General features: G+C 37.2%; 1 protein-coding gene across 1 annotated transcript in view; it reads right to left on the bottom strand.

Annotated features, from left to right (window-relative positions):
- Nucleotides 1-17,382, bottom strand: part of ds (dachsous cadherin-related 1) — a 342,130-nt gene that overhangs the window by 84,148 nt on the left and 240,600 nt on the right. Inside the window, exons 10-11 of the mRNA XM_090396431.1 lie at nt 13,933-14,277; nt 7,275-7,644 (exon numbers count right to left, since the gene is read on the bottom strand). Coding sequence (XP_090252557.1) covers nt 7,275-7,644; nt 13,933-14,277 — 715 coding nt within the window. The remainder of the gene's footprint in view (nt 1-7,274; nt 7,645-13,932; nt 14,278-17,382) is intronic.

The raw sequence follows: 17,382 nt of genomic DNA, 5'->3' as shown, positions 1-17,382 counted from the left end.
ATCATCATCCCTACTTTCTCCAGTACAGCTCCTCCAATCGAGTATGCAGCCTCCCATCGATGTATCCCAAACTTCAGGACTTTACATTTTGCTGCATTAAATCGACATTCTATTCATTTGTCCATCTGTCTAGTTTATTCAAATAATCTTGCAGAGCTGCCACATCTGCACTATTACTAATAACCCTTCCCAGCTTCACATCATCTGCAAACAACTGAATATCCCCCCTGCAATCCATTGACAATGCCATTGATATAAAGGTTAAACAATAGAGGTCCCGCTACTGAGCCCTGTGGAACCCCACGTAACCTTCTGCTTCCTTGATATTGCCCCCTCCATACACAACTCTATGATACCTATCAGACAGTCAATCCTGAATCCAGTTGACTAACCTGACATCTAAACTCATATGCTGCAACTTAAATATCAATGCTGGCTATTGAGAGAGATTGAAGAAATATGGATTGCAGAGTTTGGTGGATAGGAGGAAAAGAGGTGATATGATAGAGACAGTCACATTAGTGAGAGGATTTTATCGGATTAATCCAGATGTGATTATAAAAAGAGTAGAAGAAGGAAAAAACTAGAGGCCATCCCTGGACGTTATGTAAGAGTGTGGTGAAGCGTCGATTTTTTACATGGAGAATTGTCAGTGAATGGAATGCATTACCAGAATGCATTGTTAATGCAAGTAGTGTTAAGGATTTTAAGATTCAGTATGATAAATATGTTGTTAGTTGAATGAACCTCCCATGGTGAGTCTGCTATACTCCACGGAGGGTGCAATAATAATAATAATAAAGGGCACAAGAGTGAGACCAACTGGATGAGGTTCATTTCAATGAAAAGAAAATGTAGAAAAAAATTATGGTCTGAGTTACGAAGAAGAAAGATGACATAAATTATGTTTAGTAGTACAGACAGTTAAGAAAATATCCATGGTTAGGTAAACAATGATGCTATAGAAGTGATGTGCTTTTGTCAGGAAAGGTTAGAAGTAAGGATCAATCTGAGAAAAGAGAGAGAGAGAGAAAGATATCTTGCTTGACTGTTAAGTTGAGCATTATTAAAAGCAAGAAGAGAAGAAATAAGGTCTTTTTTTGTGAGGGAAAAAAAAAAGGTAAAACTGTTTTGGAACGTTGAAGGATGGCACTGTGATCAGTGTTAAGGGCATTATTGTAGATAAGTAGGATAAGGTGAAAAAGTGCTATCATTAGCAAAAGTGTGAATAAGGTTTGAGGTCAGTCAGAGAAGATTGTTTATGTATAAAAGGAAACATGAAATAACTGAGCCCTGAGGACCACCTGCATCAGTTGAAAAACTTATGAGAACATCTTCCACCATTATGAAGTGAACAGCCTGAGACTAAACTGGCAATCCAGTTACAGAGAATTGAAAACAGATATATACTTCTTAACAAAATGCCATATCAATGGCATTTGTTAAGAAGTCGTTGATGCCAGACCTATCAAATGCCATGGAAATGTCAAGTGCAACACTATTCCCCATAAATTTCTTATATCAGTGGAAATTTTTCAAAGTAACTAGACCATTTATGTTTTATATTAGTATTTTTTTGTTTAAACTTCACTAGGAAGCAGTGGTGCTCTATATTTAAGGAAGAAAATTTTACAGTTTATTGGTCACTATGTTTTAAGTTTGCATGTCTGTATATATTATGTATATACTCCTGAGTATTCTTTTATTCAACATTTTAGCCTTAACAGATTCTCTACACATTGAATGTAACTATTAAAACACTTAAGGAATAGAACAACGTAGTTAAGGATATAAATTAAATTAAACTTTAATAAATATTTTCCGATATTTCGGCAACGTCACATTGCCATTTTCTAAAGGAACTTACAAAAAAGTTACATGCATGTAGGCACCACAACACAGAAACTGGGAATGAAGAGATGAAGCTATTGTTCTCCTAACAGTCCTGATGGTGCCCTCTAGAGGCCTAAGTAGGTGTTCTTGGCCGTTGGGCTGAAGGTCTGCAGATGTAGGCCTCCCAAATTTGGGGCAGTCGCATACAACCAAATTTGTTGAGGTTTGGAGAATTTCTTAGGGCTGAGGCTGATTCCATAAAGAGTCTTTCAAATTTGTATTTGCTACGGTGTATCACTGTAGCTTTCTTCCACCGTATTCTGTGGCATGTATCCAGAGCATGGTCCACAAGCCCAGAATGACTGTATTTGTGAAAACGGATGTAGTCCTTGTGTTCCGAAATTCTGATATTCGCTGTCCTGCCTGTTTGGCCAAAGTAAGACAGTTTACAACTGCAAGGGACCTGGTAAACACCAGGTAGGTCTAGGGGAAGTGGTTGGTCTTTAGTGGAGCAGATAAGGGATGCCAATTTTCTGTAAGGTTTGTAACAGGAGGCCAGGTCATGTTTTTTTAAGATTTTGGTAATCTTTTCCGAGGTGCCTCGGATGTAGGGAATGGTGACGGATTTAGAGTAATCCTTGTTGTGTGTGTGGGGGGGAGGGGATCTGTGGTTTGTAGGTTCTAATATTTTTTGGATATTTTTTTTTTGGGGGGGGGGGATAGCCATTGCCTGAGAAAGTGTTGAGGATGTGATTTAGTTCAGTGTTTAGGGCCAAGTCGTTTGAACAGATTAGTTTAGCCCTGTTGTATAGTGTTTTCACTACTCCATATTGTTGTCAGGGGGGGGGAGTGGGACTGTTGGTGAATGTATCTGCCTGTATGGGTGGGTTTTCTGTAAACTGAGAAAACTAAGGATCCATTAGGCTGGCGGGTGACTAGTGTGTCTAGGAAAGGGAGGCTGTTGTTTTACTCTTTTTCCAGAGTGAATTTGATTCTGGAGTGTTGGTTGTTTAAGTGTGCTAAGAAGGAGAGAAGTGTTTCAGAGCCATGTGGCCAAATAGCGAACACATCATCAACGTAGTGAAGCCATATGGTTGGTTTTTGTGGGGCAGAGGCTAAGGCTTTTTCTTCAAAGGTCTCCATAAAGAAATTGGCCAAGGGTGGGGAGAGTGGTGAACCCATGGCTGTCCCCTCTATTTGTTTGTAGAATTTTCCCTGCCAAATGAAATAGCCTGAGTTCATTGTGAACTGAAATAAGGCTGAGATATCGGGAGAAAATTTAGCTTGGATTAGCTCTAAAGTTTCCTTAATGGGACATTTGTAAATAAAGAGGACACATCAAAGCTGACCATTATGTCAGTATGTTGGAGTGTAAGGTTTTCTATGCTGGCTTTGAAATGGGCTGAGTTTTTTATGTGTGATGGTGTGTTGCTAGTATAGTGTGTGAGCTCTTTGGCCAAATGTTTAGCTAATTTGTATGTGGGGGAATCAATGCCATCCACTATGGGACGTAATGGCACATTTTCTTTGTGTATTTTTGGGAGTCCGTAAATACGGGGGGGGGGGGGGGTATAAAGTTAAACGGCTTTAATGTGTTGGTAACTTCTACAGGCCAAGAAGTGACTCTCTTAAGGAGCCTGTGAAGTTTTCTAATTTGAGAGTTGGTGGGATTGTAATTGATAGGGAGGTAAGTGGCCCGATCTAATAGAACATTCAGCTTACCTGTGTAGTCCTTTTGGTTAAGTACTACAGTTGCATTACCCTTATCCGCTTTGGTGATAACTAAGAAATTCTCCAAACCTCAACAAATTTGGTTGTATGCGACTGCCCCAAATTTGGGAGGCCTACATCTGCAGACCTTCAGCCCAACAGCCAAGAACACCTACTTAGCCCGCTAGAGGGCACCATCAGGACTGTTAGGAGAACAATAGCTTCATCTCTTCATTCCCAGTTTCTGTGTTGTAGTGCCTACGTGCATGTAACTTTTTTGTAAGTTCCTTTAGAAAATGGCAATGTGACGTTGCCGAAATATCGGAAAATATTTATTAAAGTTTAATTTAATTTATATCCTTAACTACGTTGTTCTATTCCTTAAGTGTTTTAATAATGCATAACCAGCGTATAAGCCTGTCTACGAGAATCAACATCATCCATGGAGATACAATCGCACGGAAGGCCTGCCAATATGGTAAATTGAAATTGAAGCTGTCTAGACAATTAAATCGTCTAGCGTTCCTGAAACGCTGCCGGGATAATAAAGTAATCCCGAACTGTGTAAAATTTAAGCACCGGTTTGTGTCACAAAAAGCTCTGAATATATAACCGCGCTAGCTACAGGAACAAATCACCACCACCACGCGGTCGCTCTTGGCGGACATTAACGAAGCTATTCGTGCCGTCGAAGATGAGCTTTCGCGCACTTTGAACCACGAACTTTGGTCGATTTTACATGACGTCTCATGTACCGCTGCCGAAAAAGAATTTAAAAAAATACGAGGCCGACAGATGAAAAAGTTCGAAAAATTAAAAAAGAACTCTACCGTCTTTCCAAAACCTGCTACCAACATGGTAATCAACCTTTCTTCAGTCACCCTGAAGCCTGAAGCACTCAACGCACTTTCACGTGGACACAACTTCGCCATTGCTCCCAATAAAATACCTAGTGAGGATATTATGATCCAGACCGAGCGCGGAATCCGCCACCTTCCACATCAAGTCGCCAACAGTGTAAGACTGGATGTAGCCTGTGTCCTTTCCAAAGCAAGACCACCAAAAACCAACATATCAAACAAGGAATATAAAGCTCTACAGGAAATGAAGAATAATAAAGAATTAGTTATCACCAAAGCGGATAAGGGTAATGCAACTGTAGTACTTAACCAAAAGGACTACACAGGTAAGCTGAATGCTCTTCTATTAGATCGGGCCACTTACCTCCCTATCAATTACAATCCCACCAACTCTCAAATTAGAAAACTTCACAGGCTCCTTAAGAGAGTCACTTCTTGGCCTGTAGAAGTTACCAACACATTAAAGCCGTTTAACTCTATACCCCCCCCCCCCCGTATTTACGGACTCCCAAAAATACACAAAGAAAATGTGCCATTACGTCCCATAGTGGATGGCATTGATTCCCCCACATACAAATTAGCTAAACATTTGGCCAAAGAGCTCACACACTATACTGGCAACACACCATCACACATAAAAAACTCAGCCCATTTCAAAGCCAGCATAGAAAACCTTACACTCCAACATACTGAAATAATGGTCAGCTTTGATGTGTCCTCTTTATTTACAAATGTCCCACTCAAGGAAACTAGAGCTAATCCAAGCTAAATTTTCTCTCGATATCTCAGCCTTATTTCAGTTCACAATTAACTCAGGCTATTTCGTTTGGCAGGGAAAATTCTACAAACAAATAGAGGGGACAGCCATGGGTTCACCACTCTCCCCACCCTTGGCCAATTTCTTTATGGAGACCTTTGAAGAAAAAGCCTTAGCCTCTGCCCCACAAAAACCAACCATATGGCTTCGCTACATTGATCATGTGTTCACTATTTGGCCACATGGCTCTGAAACACTTCTCTCCTTCTTAACACACTTAAACAACCAACACTCCAGAATCAAATTCACTCTGGAAAAAGAGTAAAACAACAGCCTCCCTTTCCTAGACACACTAGTCACCCGCCAGCCTAATGGATCCTTGGTTTTCTCAGTTTACAGAAAACCCACCCATACAAGCAGATACATTCACCAACAGTCCCACTCCCCCCCCCCCCCCCCTCACAACAATATGGAGTAGTGAAAACACTATACAACAGGGCTAAACTAATCTGTTCAAACGACTTGGCCCTAAACACTGAACTAAATCACATCCTCAACACTTTCTCAGCCAATGGCCACCCCCCCAAAAAAATCCAAAAAATATTAGAACCTACAAACCACAGATCCCCCCCCCCCACAACAAGGATTACTCTAAATCCATCACCATTCCCTACATCCGAGGCACCTCGGAAAAGATTACCAAAATCTTAAAAAAACATGACCTGACCTCCTGTTACAAACCCTACAGAAAATTGGCATCCCTTATCCACTCCACTAAAGACCAACCACTTCCCTTAGACCTACCTGGTGTTTACCAGGTCCCTTGCAGTTGTAAACTGTCTTACTTTGGCCAAACAGGCAGGACAGCGAATATGAGAATTTCGGAACACAAGGACTACATCCGTTTTCACAAATACAGTCATTCTGGGCTTGCGGACCATGCTCTGGATACACGCCACAGAATACGGTGGAAGAAAGCTACAGTGATACACCGTAGCAAATACAAATTTGAAAGACTCTTTATGGAATCAGCCTCAGCCCTAAGAAATTCTCCAAACCTCAACAAATTTGGTTGTATGCGACTGCCCCAAATTTGGGAGGCCTACATCTGCAGACCTTCAGCCCAATGGTCAAGAACACCTACTTAGCCCGCTAGAGGGCACCATCAGGACTGTTAGGAGAACAATAGCTTCATCTCTTCATTCCCAGTTTCTGTGTTGTAGTGCCTACGTGCATGTAACTTTTTTGTAAGTTCCTTTAGAAAATGGCAATGTGACGTTGCCGAAATATCGGAAAATATTTATTAAAGTTTAATTTAATTTATATCCTTAACTACGTTGTTCTATTCCTTAAGTGTTTTAATAATGCATAACCAACGTATAAGCCTGTCTACGAGAATTGAATGTAACTGTTTTTGTATAAATAAACTTTCCAGACAGTAGTTGAGTCTTTTACAATGAACTTTCTCCATTATCCATATAAAAAAAAAAAAAAATTAAAGGCTTATACAGGGTAGCCCATAAGTCACAAAGGGGTTTAATCATTGAATAACTTTTTTATTTAGTAATTATTTTTATTCTTTTTTTTGTTATAATGAAATACAAAACCTAGAGATTTTTTTTATTAGTCATGAAAAACCACATCACATAAATGCCTTCCATTTTTGGCTTTACAAAGAAGATGGGCCCTTTTTACAGCATATTCCATGACAGCTGTTGATGTTTCTGGCTGCAGCACCCTAATTTTTGCATGAATGTTTTCCTTCAGCTGTTGGATTGTCAGGGGCTTGTTCACATACACCTTTTCCCTCAGGTAATCCCATAAAAAGAAGTCAGGAACTGTCAGATATGGAGAATGTTATTGCCAATCATGATGGCCAATCAAATGCTTATTTTCAAAATAAAATTACACATTACAGTTCTTTGTTGGGTTGTGAACTTTTCCATTATTAATTACTCAAATGTTCCTTAGAATATCTGAAAAAAATAAAATGAAAAAATTAATTCACATTTTAAATCCTTTCATGACTTATGGGCCACCCTGTATAATTTAATTTTTACATTCTTTCCCTGTGTGATATGTTTATGCAAAAATTAAAACTAATAAACACTTACCCTGCTGTACTTATTACACCAGTATTACTGTCGATTCTGAAAAGACTCTTAGTTTCATTGTTGAGAGAATAAGTTATTTGACTATTTATGCCATCATCTTTGTCATGAGCTCTAACTGTTAGCACAGTAGAATTAATAGTAATATCCTCAGCAATTGTAGCACTGTATTCCACATGGTCAAAATGGGGATCATTATCATTCTGATCCAAAACTACTACAGTGATATTACAGATGCCCATTTTAGAAGGAACTCCTTGATCCCTTGATGTTATAACTAGTCGGTAATGAGACATTTGTTCACGGTCAAGAGGACGACTTGACAGTTGTCCAGAATGGAGATCAACGCTGAATTTATTTCCAATATTGCCATCTAAAAAGAAATGGGTGTTATTTAATAAATGTAATGTTGATTTAATTATTAATTTAACTGTTAATTTAATAAAAAATATTTTTTTAGAAATTTTCTTGAGAAATTCTTTTGTTGATATATAAAAGGAACAAGTATATTTATTTTAGTTCATGTTCTACTTATCATGTTATCATGTTCTACAAGAACAGATTGTTCTTGTAGAACATGATCAACTTTAAAAGTGCAAATTAAATGAATGATAACATTCTTTTTTTATTATTACTATCACTAGTTAGTACTTCCATGAAGTCACAGGATTCATTGTGGGGGGGCCCAAGTCAGACAAACATAAAATCTATCATATTTATCATACCAAACTTACTACTCCTTAAATTAAGCTCATTCACCATTCATGTTCTCACTACCCTGTCAAGAAATGCATTCTGTGGTCCAACCACTCTTCATGCAAAAACATCACTTCTCACCCTCTTCTTCACCATTTCTATTCACAACTTCCAGGTATGGTTCTTTGTCCTAGCTCCCCCCCCCCTTGTTATACTATATGAAAGATTTCCACCCATGTTACTCCTATAACCAATTCTCAACAGTTTAAATGTTTCAATCATATCACCTCTTTGTCTTCTATCCATCAAACTCTGCCCACCCTCAGTCTGTTTTCATAACTAACATTGGACAGTCCTGATATAATTTTTTTGTTATCTATATATATATATTCTTCAAGGTTAATTTATTACCTTCAGATATTGGTAAGGAGATCTGAGCATGAGATTTGATGGTGTTTGAGATGTGCTTTATACGACGGAATCGCAACCCCCCTTCTATCTTTGCTAGTCAATGTCCTTCTCTATAATTCTCAGTAATTCTGTGAATTACTGAGTAGTGACTATGAAGGAGTATGAATCTGGGTAGTGACCCTTCCCATAATGCATAGCATTATACATGTCTGCAAGGAGATGTGCTTTGCATTATGGGATACTAAGGAAAGTGATCAAAACTTAGTCAACCTTTGTCACGAGTCGCCGTAGTCCTGAAGATATTTCAGGTGCAAACTTTGTTTGCTTACATTTGGATAAAGGATTAAACTAAATATATAATTTATAGTCTAACCAAGTGGGAAAAAATTCCAACATCTTTCTCTAATCCAGAGTAATTTAATAATAAGGTGTGACACATTTTGGCAACTGGCATATGGAAATATGAGTTCTGCATTGCTTCAACCTTGGTATCACCTCTGGGTCTGGCTCCCACGAAGAGATCTCAATAAAGGTTGAAACCAGGTGAAAGCTTGGGTGATGAATGGCAATGCTGTAGCCCATGAAGTTTTAACTGAGGGTTGGCTGTTGCTGTCACCCAGATCCTGGGGTGGGGGGAGGTAATGAATGGCAATGCTGTAGCTCATGAAGTTAACTGAGGCACGGCTCTTGCTGTTATCCCTCAGATGACATATGAGCAAATGAGTGGCTCTGCTCGGTGGTGGGGTGAGCCTGCCACGGGGTAGAGCCAATGCTGAGAGTTCTTCTCAGTGGCAGGATGAGCCTGTTACAGAGGGGAACAACACTGAGTTTTTGGAGTTTGACCTGTACTTGGACATTCAAAAAAGGTCGAAACCGGTCTGGGTAGTGACCCATCCCGTAATGCATAGCATTATACATGTCTGCAAGGAGATGTGCTTTGCATTATGGGATACTAAGGAAAGTGATCAGAACTTAGTCCACCTTTGCCATGAGTTGCCCTAGGCCTGAAGATACTTCAGGTGCAAACTTTGTTTGCTTACACTTGGATAAAGGATTAAACTAAATATATATTAAATTCTATGAATTACCTTTGCATCTTTGTGATATGTCTCTTAAACTTCAAATTTCTATCAATCATCTCCCCAAGATCCCTTGTCTCTTTCACTTCCTTTAATATAGTTCCACCATTAGAATATGTAACTTTTCATCAGTGGATCTCAAATTTTAAAACTTACATTTAGTTGCAATAAACAGACATCTCCATTCCTTGCCCATCTGTCTAGCTTATTCAAATCCCTCTATAAGGCCACCGTATCAGTACTATTACTAATAATCCTTTTCAGATTTACATCATCTGCAAACAACTGAATATCCCTTGCAATCTACTGGCAGTATAATTGACATAAAGGTAAAACAGCAGAGGTCCCAGTACTGAGCCTTGTGGTACTTCACTCGTGAATTTCTGATTCCTTGGTACTGCTGCCTCACACACAGCTCCTGGTAGTATCTATATCTATCAGACAATCCATTTAAAATTCAGTTCACTTACCTAATATCTAAATTCATATGTTGTAACTTAAATATCAGTTGATTTTGTGGCACCCTGTCAAATACCTTTGTAAGATCCAAAAAAATGGCAGTGTTACACCTTTCTCTCATCAACAGCTCTTGTTACTTTATTATAAAAGGAAAGCACATTACTGAAACAAGAGCAACCCTTAACAAATCCAGGCGGATGCTCACAAATAATGTTACCCTCATCTGTCCAATGCTGTATACAATCTCTCACTAATTTATCCAAACTCTTAACAGCTACAGAGAAAATGCAGCTAGTCTATAGTTTGACTTCTGTAATGGCCCTATTTTATCCTCCTTTCACTCTTTGGGGCCCATATCAGACCTTCACTGAAAAGGCAGATCAGTGGAGCTGTCGAATTCCATGCATTGGTGATATCTCTCTAGTAATCAAACTGAATTTTCCAGGATGAAATACCCTAATAAAGTGAACATTAAACAATCCCAATGTGTCATCTTCATTGATCACATTGGTCACTCAATCTCCATTTTCATCTAATGTCATTCATCTGCAATCACTTGTTCTTAACACTTCCTTTAATATAAGGAAGTGTTAAGAACTTAAACAACCATTGCCCCAGAATCAAGTTCACCCTGGGAAAAGAGGAAAACAACAGCCTCCCTAGACACACTAGTCACCTGCCAACCTGATGGAACCTTCGTTTTCTCAGTTTATAGAAAACCCACCCATACAGGCAGATACATTCACCAACAACCCCCCCCCCACAACGATATAGAGTTATTAAGACACTATTCAACAGGGCTAAACTAATCTGTTCAAATGACAAAGCCCTAACCACTGAACTAAATCATATCCTTAACACTTTCTCAGCCAATGGCTACTCCCCAAAAAAAATCCAAAAAATACTCAAACCAGTAATCCACAACCCCCCCCCCCCCTTCACAACAAAGATTATCTAAATCCATCACCATTCCCTACATCCAGGGCACCTTAGAAAAAATTACCAAAATCCTAAAAAAACATGACTTGACCTCTTGTTACAGACCATATAGAAAATTGGCATCCCTTATCTGCTCCACTAAAGACCAACCACTTCACCTAGACCTACATGGTGTATACCAGGTCCCTTGCAGCTGTAAACTGTCCTAGTTTGGCCAAACAGGCAGGATAGCAAATATCAGAATTTCAGAACACAAGGACTACATCTGGTTTCAACAGTACAGCCACTCTGGGTTTGCAGACCATGCTCTGGATACACACTACAGAATAAGGTGGAAAAAAGCCACAGTAATACACTGCAGCAAGTTCAAATTTGAAAAACTATTCATGGAATTAGCTTCAGCCCTAAAGAACATGCCAAACCTCAACAAATTTAGATGCATGAGACTGCCCCAAATTTGAGAAACATACATCAGGAGAACTTCAGCCCAATGGCCAAGATTACCTAATATAGCCCGCTATGGAGCACCATCAGGACTTATAGGAAAAATGGTAGCTTCCTTGCTTTGTCCTCATTTGCTGTGTGTAGTGCCTGCGTGCACATGTCTTTATCTTAAGTTCCCATGAAAATGGCAATGTGATGTTGTCGAAATATTGGAAATATATATTAAAGTTTAATTTAATATTCTAGTATATGTTGTGAATTCCTTAAGTTATTTAATAATCCTACTTATATAGTATAACAAGGTGACAAATGTCTTGGACAAGGGAGCTGCATGTACAGTGGTGTTTTTAGATTTTGAAAAAATTTTGATAGACTGATACGTGAAAAGCTGTTAATTAAACTGAAATGGATGAGATTGGATAACAGACTTCTGAGTTGGATCAGTGACTGGCTGTCACATAGGTATCAGAACGTTGTATATTAAGGTGCAGATCCCAAAAGAGGAAGGTCATTGGTGGTGTTGTGTTTCAGGGGTCCGTTTCAGAACCATTGTTGTTCAGTTTGTATATTAATGATATTGGGATGGGTTTAACTGGTGATATGCAGCTGTTTGCAGATGATACAAAATTGGGGAGAGCAATGCAGAGTCAAGCAGAAGTTATGGCATTATCTAAAGACTTGCATACATTGCATGAATGGGCATGTAAGTGGAATGTTGTAAAGTCTAAAGTTTTGAAATTTGATAAGCAATGATAGGATGCAAAGTATACACTTGGTGGGGAAACTTTAAAGGAGGTAGAGGAGATGGGATATCTGGGAGTGGTGGTAGATAAGGACCTGAAATTCAGGGACCTACACTGCACAGGTTGTGAAGACCTCACATCGGATAATGGCAATGATGTGGAAGAACCTGACATGCAGAAAATAAAGAAGTTATGATGCCATTGTATCAGGCCTTGATCAGGCATCATATGGATTATTGTGCACAGATTTGGTCATCAGGTTTTTATAGTGATGAGGATATGTTAAAAAGGGTCCAGAGAAGATTCACAAAGGTCGTCAGTAGTCTTTGTAATGTGAAATATGAGGAATGATTGCGAGAATGTAAATTGCAAAGCCTCATTAATAGGAGGAGCAATGAGGATATGATTGAGACACATAAGTTAGTCAGTTGTTATCAGGTTGACATGGAAGAGATTTTACAAAGAGTGATAGAATGGGGGGGGGGCATAGAACATCCCTGGAAACTGTATAAGGAAGGTATGAGCAGAGAATTGAGAGGCAAGCAATTGGTGAGTGGAATGCATTGCCTGAGTATGTTGTGAATGTAGACACATTGAATCAGTTTAAGGAACGGTTGGATGAGCTTTGTGTGTGATAGTGTTTATCTCCCACAATTAGTCTCTGACTCCATGAAGATCAGATGTTAATAATAATAACAATAACAATAATAATAATAATATATCACTAATTAAAAACAAAATTATAACTGATTATTTTACATATGCATACAGAAGGTATTTCAGTGAGAAGAAATGTTACGAGACAGGTATAAGTCCACTATGTGGCAAAACAGGATAGCAACAATAGGTGAATTGTATGTACACTGAAATATAATCTTACATGATATAGATTATTTAATATGAATATATTATTATTTAAAAGTGTTCAATGGAATTAAAATGGATGAGCTACTTAGCATATACTTCTCATTATTTCCCAGAACACCTATTCACATGTTCAGTGAGAAATGTAGGCAATGGATTCATGAACATATAAAAGGAATGTCATTGTTCAAATAAGTCATCTTGCAGTGCATTTTTAATGACTAGATAAGTGCATCTTTTTATGTGAATATAAGTATTTCAATACTGGGCATCCCAGTATTGAAACCGGGATGCCCAGTTTCCTAGTGTGGCCCAGATCCATCCATTTCATTAGGAGGAAAGAACAGTAATGTATGCACTGATGCAACATATTCACTGCTGTTCCAAGTTATCATCTGCATTACATGCTGAGATATCTTTACACTAACGAGATGACCTGATAATGCTCTGATGTTGTTCCATTCCACGAAACATGAAAATTACTATCTTCTAGAACACAATAACGTGTGTTCACTGTTTTTTACAACATACTGACAATCCTATGTCTTTTACTGAGCTCCCCTAACTCCAAAGAGAATTTGTTGCACAGTATAGGAAGGTGCTTACAAAAAAATTTTTCATCTTTATGAAATTGGCAGGAATCAACAATTCCTGGTGGAGGATTGGTGCTCATTCTTAGCACAGTTTCAAAAACATAAAGATTTGAAGTGACACAGTATCATGTTGCAAATAGAGACCAAGTATATACAAGTTTTTTGTCCATTAGTTATAAAACTAATAACAGAAATACATTTCATGGGCAGAGTGGATAATGTGGCCACCATAAATGACTTCTAGGACTCCACAGCAGTGAGATGACAAGAAAAAAATAAATAAATAAAATAAAATAAATAATAAATAAAATAAAAAATAATAATAAATACATAAAACAACAAATACAATCATCATCATCATTACTATTATTATTAAACATACACAAAAACTTAAAATATGAATTGTTTGACAAAAGATTAATAACCTATTTACCTGTAATTGTGTAAGTGACATCGGCATTACGGCCACTGTCATGATCTGTAGCAAGAAGAGTATGTATTACACTAAGGTCGCTATTTTCAGGCACCTGAAGAGTATAACACGAATCTCCGAACTCGGGTGCATGGTCATTAACATCAAGTAATTCTACTATAACAGTTGCTGTATCATACTGAGATGGAAATGCTCCATCACGAACATATACAGTAATAAAGTATGATGCTTTTTCTTCACGGTCTAAGGTTGTGGCTGTACGAATTTCTCCTGATTGAGAATTAATTGAAAATTTGTTATCTGCAACACCAACTGGGATCATATATGATAGTTTACCATTATCTCCTTCATTATGCACATGAAAAAAAAGTAAAATTTTGAATTAGTTATTATTATGATAAAGCATGATGTAATAATAAAATTTCTAAGAATCACTGTGCATATATATATATATATATATCATTATTATTAGTTCAGTAAAGCTAAAAGGAGATGCTAAGAAAAGTATTAGCATCTCCTTTAACAAAAGCTTTATATAAATGATAATAATAAGCAAAGAATTAACTAATTAATGGTCAGAAGGATGAAAAAAAAACATTAAGATTTTTTTTTTAAATTTTCATGAAAATTAAAATGATTTTTTTCATTTCTTTAATAGCTACATAATCCTTTGTTCAGAATCTCTTTTTAGAAAGTTTTGTTTAAATAAGATATATAGAGATCATTCTAATACAGTTTAATCATAAATTATTATTACGATTCAGAATCTCCATGAAGTCACAACAGTCATCATAGGTCCAACTTAGATAACTTAAAGTCTATAATACCATTCATAAAACCTTTTCACCATCTGCACTTCACCACCTCATCAAGCAATTCATTCCCTAGTCCAACCATCCTTAATGCAAAAAAAAAGCCACTTTACCTCCTTACAACTTCTTTCCAGGATTTCTCCATTGTCAATCCAGTAAATACCTCTAAACAGTTTAAATGTTTCAATCATATCACCTCTTCATCTTCTATTTGCCAAACTTTGCATGCCCTCAGCCTATCCTCATAACCAGTATTGTACAATCCTAATATTATTTTTGATATCTTCCTCTATACTCTTTCCAAAGTTACTTCATTCTCCTCAATGTCCAGTGACTAGATCTAAACACAATAATCCAGATGTGGTCTGACATGACCACTTTTGGATTATAGATAAAAAGAGTGGTATTACCACTCAGCTGGTCAATGTCCTCTACAATATTGCAGCAATCCTCTGGGTTACCTTCACCCCCCCCCCCCTTTGTGATATGTTCCTTAAACCTCAAACTTCTGTCAATCATTACCACATGATCTCTTGCCTCCTCCACTTCATCTAGTTAATTACACTAACAGAGTATGCAACCTCCAATTAGTGGATCCCAAATTACAAAACATATACAGATTTAGTTGCATTAAACTAATATTCCTATTCATTCACCCACCTATTTAGTTTATTCATGTATATTAATATTAATAACCACAGTCATTAATATTAATGATAATATATTAATGACCACTGCATCAGCAATCGCTAATAACCCTTCCAAGCTTCACATCACCTACAACACTGAATATCTCCCTGCAGAGTCTCATTGACATAAATATTTAACAGCAAAGATCTTACTACTGAGCTCTATAGAACTCCATCCGTAACCTTCTTTTTTCCACTATACTGCTCCTCTGTATAACCCTCTAATATCTGTCAGATTTCCAATCTATTTCAATAGCCTGATATCCAAACACATATCTACTTGATATCTAAATGCATATATTGCAATTTAAATATGAACTTATTATGTGGCATCTTATCAAATGCCTTTGCAACCCCCTCTCCACCAAAGGCAGTACCAGTATATGTCTTTATTATAAAAGTATATGTCTTTAATATTATTATCATATGTGTGTTTTTTATTATTATTACAATTTTTATTTTATTACAGAAGGCAAGCACATTACTGAAACAAAAGCACCCCTTAACAAAATCCATACTTATCTTCATGAATAATATTACCCTCATCATGTCTCCAAAACCTTAACAATCACAAAAGAAATACAAAGTGATCTATAGTTTGACACCTCCATTCTATCCCCAACTAATGGCACCATTCTGCTCCTTGGACACCTTCTCAGGAGTAAGACTCACTAAATTGCAAAAGTCAATGGATCTGTCAGTTCCTTAGTACATTCTCTTAAAATACATCCCATCCATTTCCATTGCCTTACTGGTTTCCAGAGCACTTAGTCATTTGAAACACATTCTCCTCATGCACTTCTAAACATTCAAAAACCTTTCCATCCTTAAAATAAAATCTGCTTTTCTGGAATAAAATATCCTAATAAAGTGATCATTAAACAGCTCTACTATGTCATCTGCATAGGTCACTCAACACCTATTTCCATCTAGCATCATTCATTCACAATTTATTTCTCTTCCTACTAGCAAATTAGGAAAAGAATTTCTCAGAATTTTCCATGGATTACAATGCTGGTCTCTTCTCATATTCCATTTTTAACTTCCTTTTTATACTAGGCACTTTCCTGGTTTGAGTCTTATAATCTTCATACAACTGCTCTTAACTTCTCTCTTTATACATTTTCCATAACTGCTTTTTCATCTGCAGTTCTGTTTGATTTCATTAGTCAGCAGCTTTACATCAACCTGTGCTTTTTTTTCCCTTTTTTTTTCATTTGAGGCATGTAATTTCCTATTGCTGCTGATAAATGTTTTAATTAGCTTGGACCTTCAAACCCTCAAATCTTCCTATCCTTCCTGATCAAGCACTTCAGATTTTTATCTCTTCCAATTCTTCTACTCATAAAACTGCTCCAAGCTAATTTCTAAGATTATTATAGTCACCTGCCTTATAATTCTGCATAAATTATTTTCTCCTTGATACTTCTATGTGTCTATTCAACCTTCAAGTCAACACTATGCGGTTACTCGCCATCTGGGTGAAAGGATATCTCAATTACAATCAGATTTGATGGTAGGATGCTATGACCTAATCCAAAAACTCTTGATCCTTGTCATGGTTATGCAGATGATATATACTTGATTGGAAAAAATGCTGAAAACATTAGAACAATATTTAGAAAACTCAAAATTGTTGCTGAAAAACTAGGATTACAAATCAATCAGGATAAAACTGAATATTTAAATGTATGCAGAAATCACAGTCAAGCAGAAAATGACCAGTTTACTATCGATAACCTGAAATTTAAAAGTGCCATTTCCTTTGAATGTCTTAGAACATTGAATATTTGAAATAATAAAATTAGTACAAAGATAAAGGCTAGAATACATGTTGCTAATAGATCTTATCATTCACTGCATCATTAACTATCTTCCAAAATTCTATCAAGTAGAGTTAAAACAGAGATATACAAGACAATCCATTAGACCTATTGTTCTATATGAAG

Source organism: Typopeltis vanoorti, chromosome 8 (assembly GCF_054136105.1).
Source record: "Typopeltis vanoorti isolate ZY-2024b chromosome 8, IOZ_Tvanoo_1.0, whole genome shotgun sequence".
In the NCBI taxonomy this organism is placed as follows: domain Eukaryota; kingdom Metazoa; phylum Arthropoda; class Arachnida; order Uropygi; family Thelyphonidae; genus Typopeltis; species Typopeltis vanoorti.
This window is presented reverse-complemented; position numbering and strand designations above follow the sequence as displayed.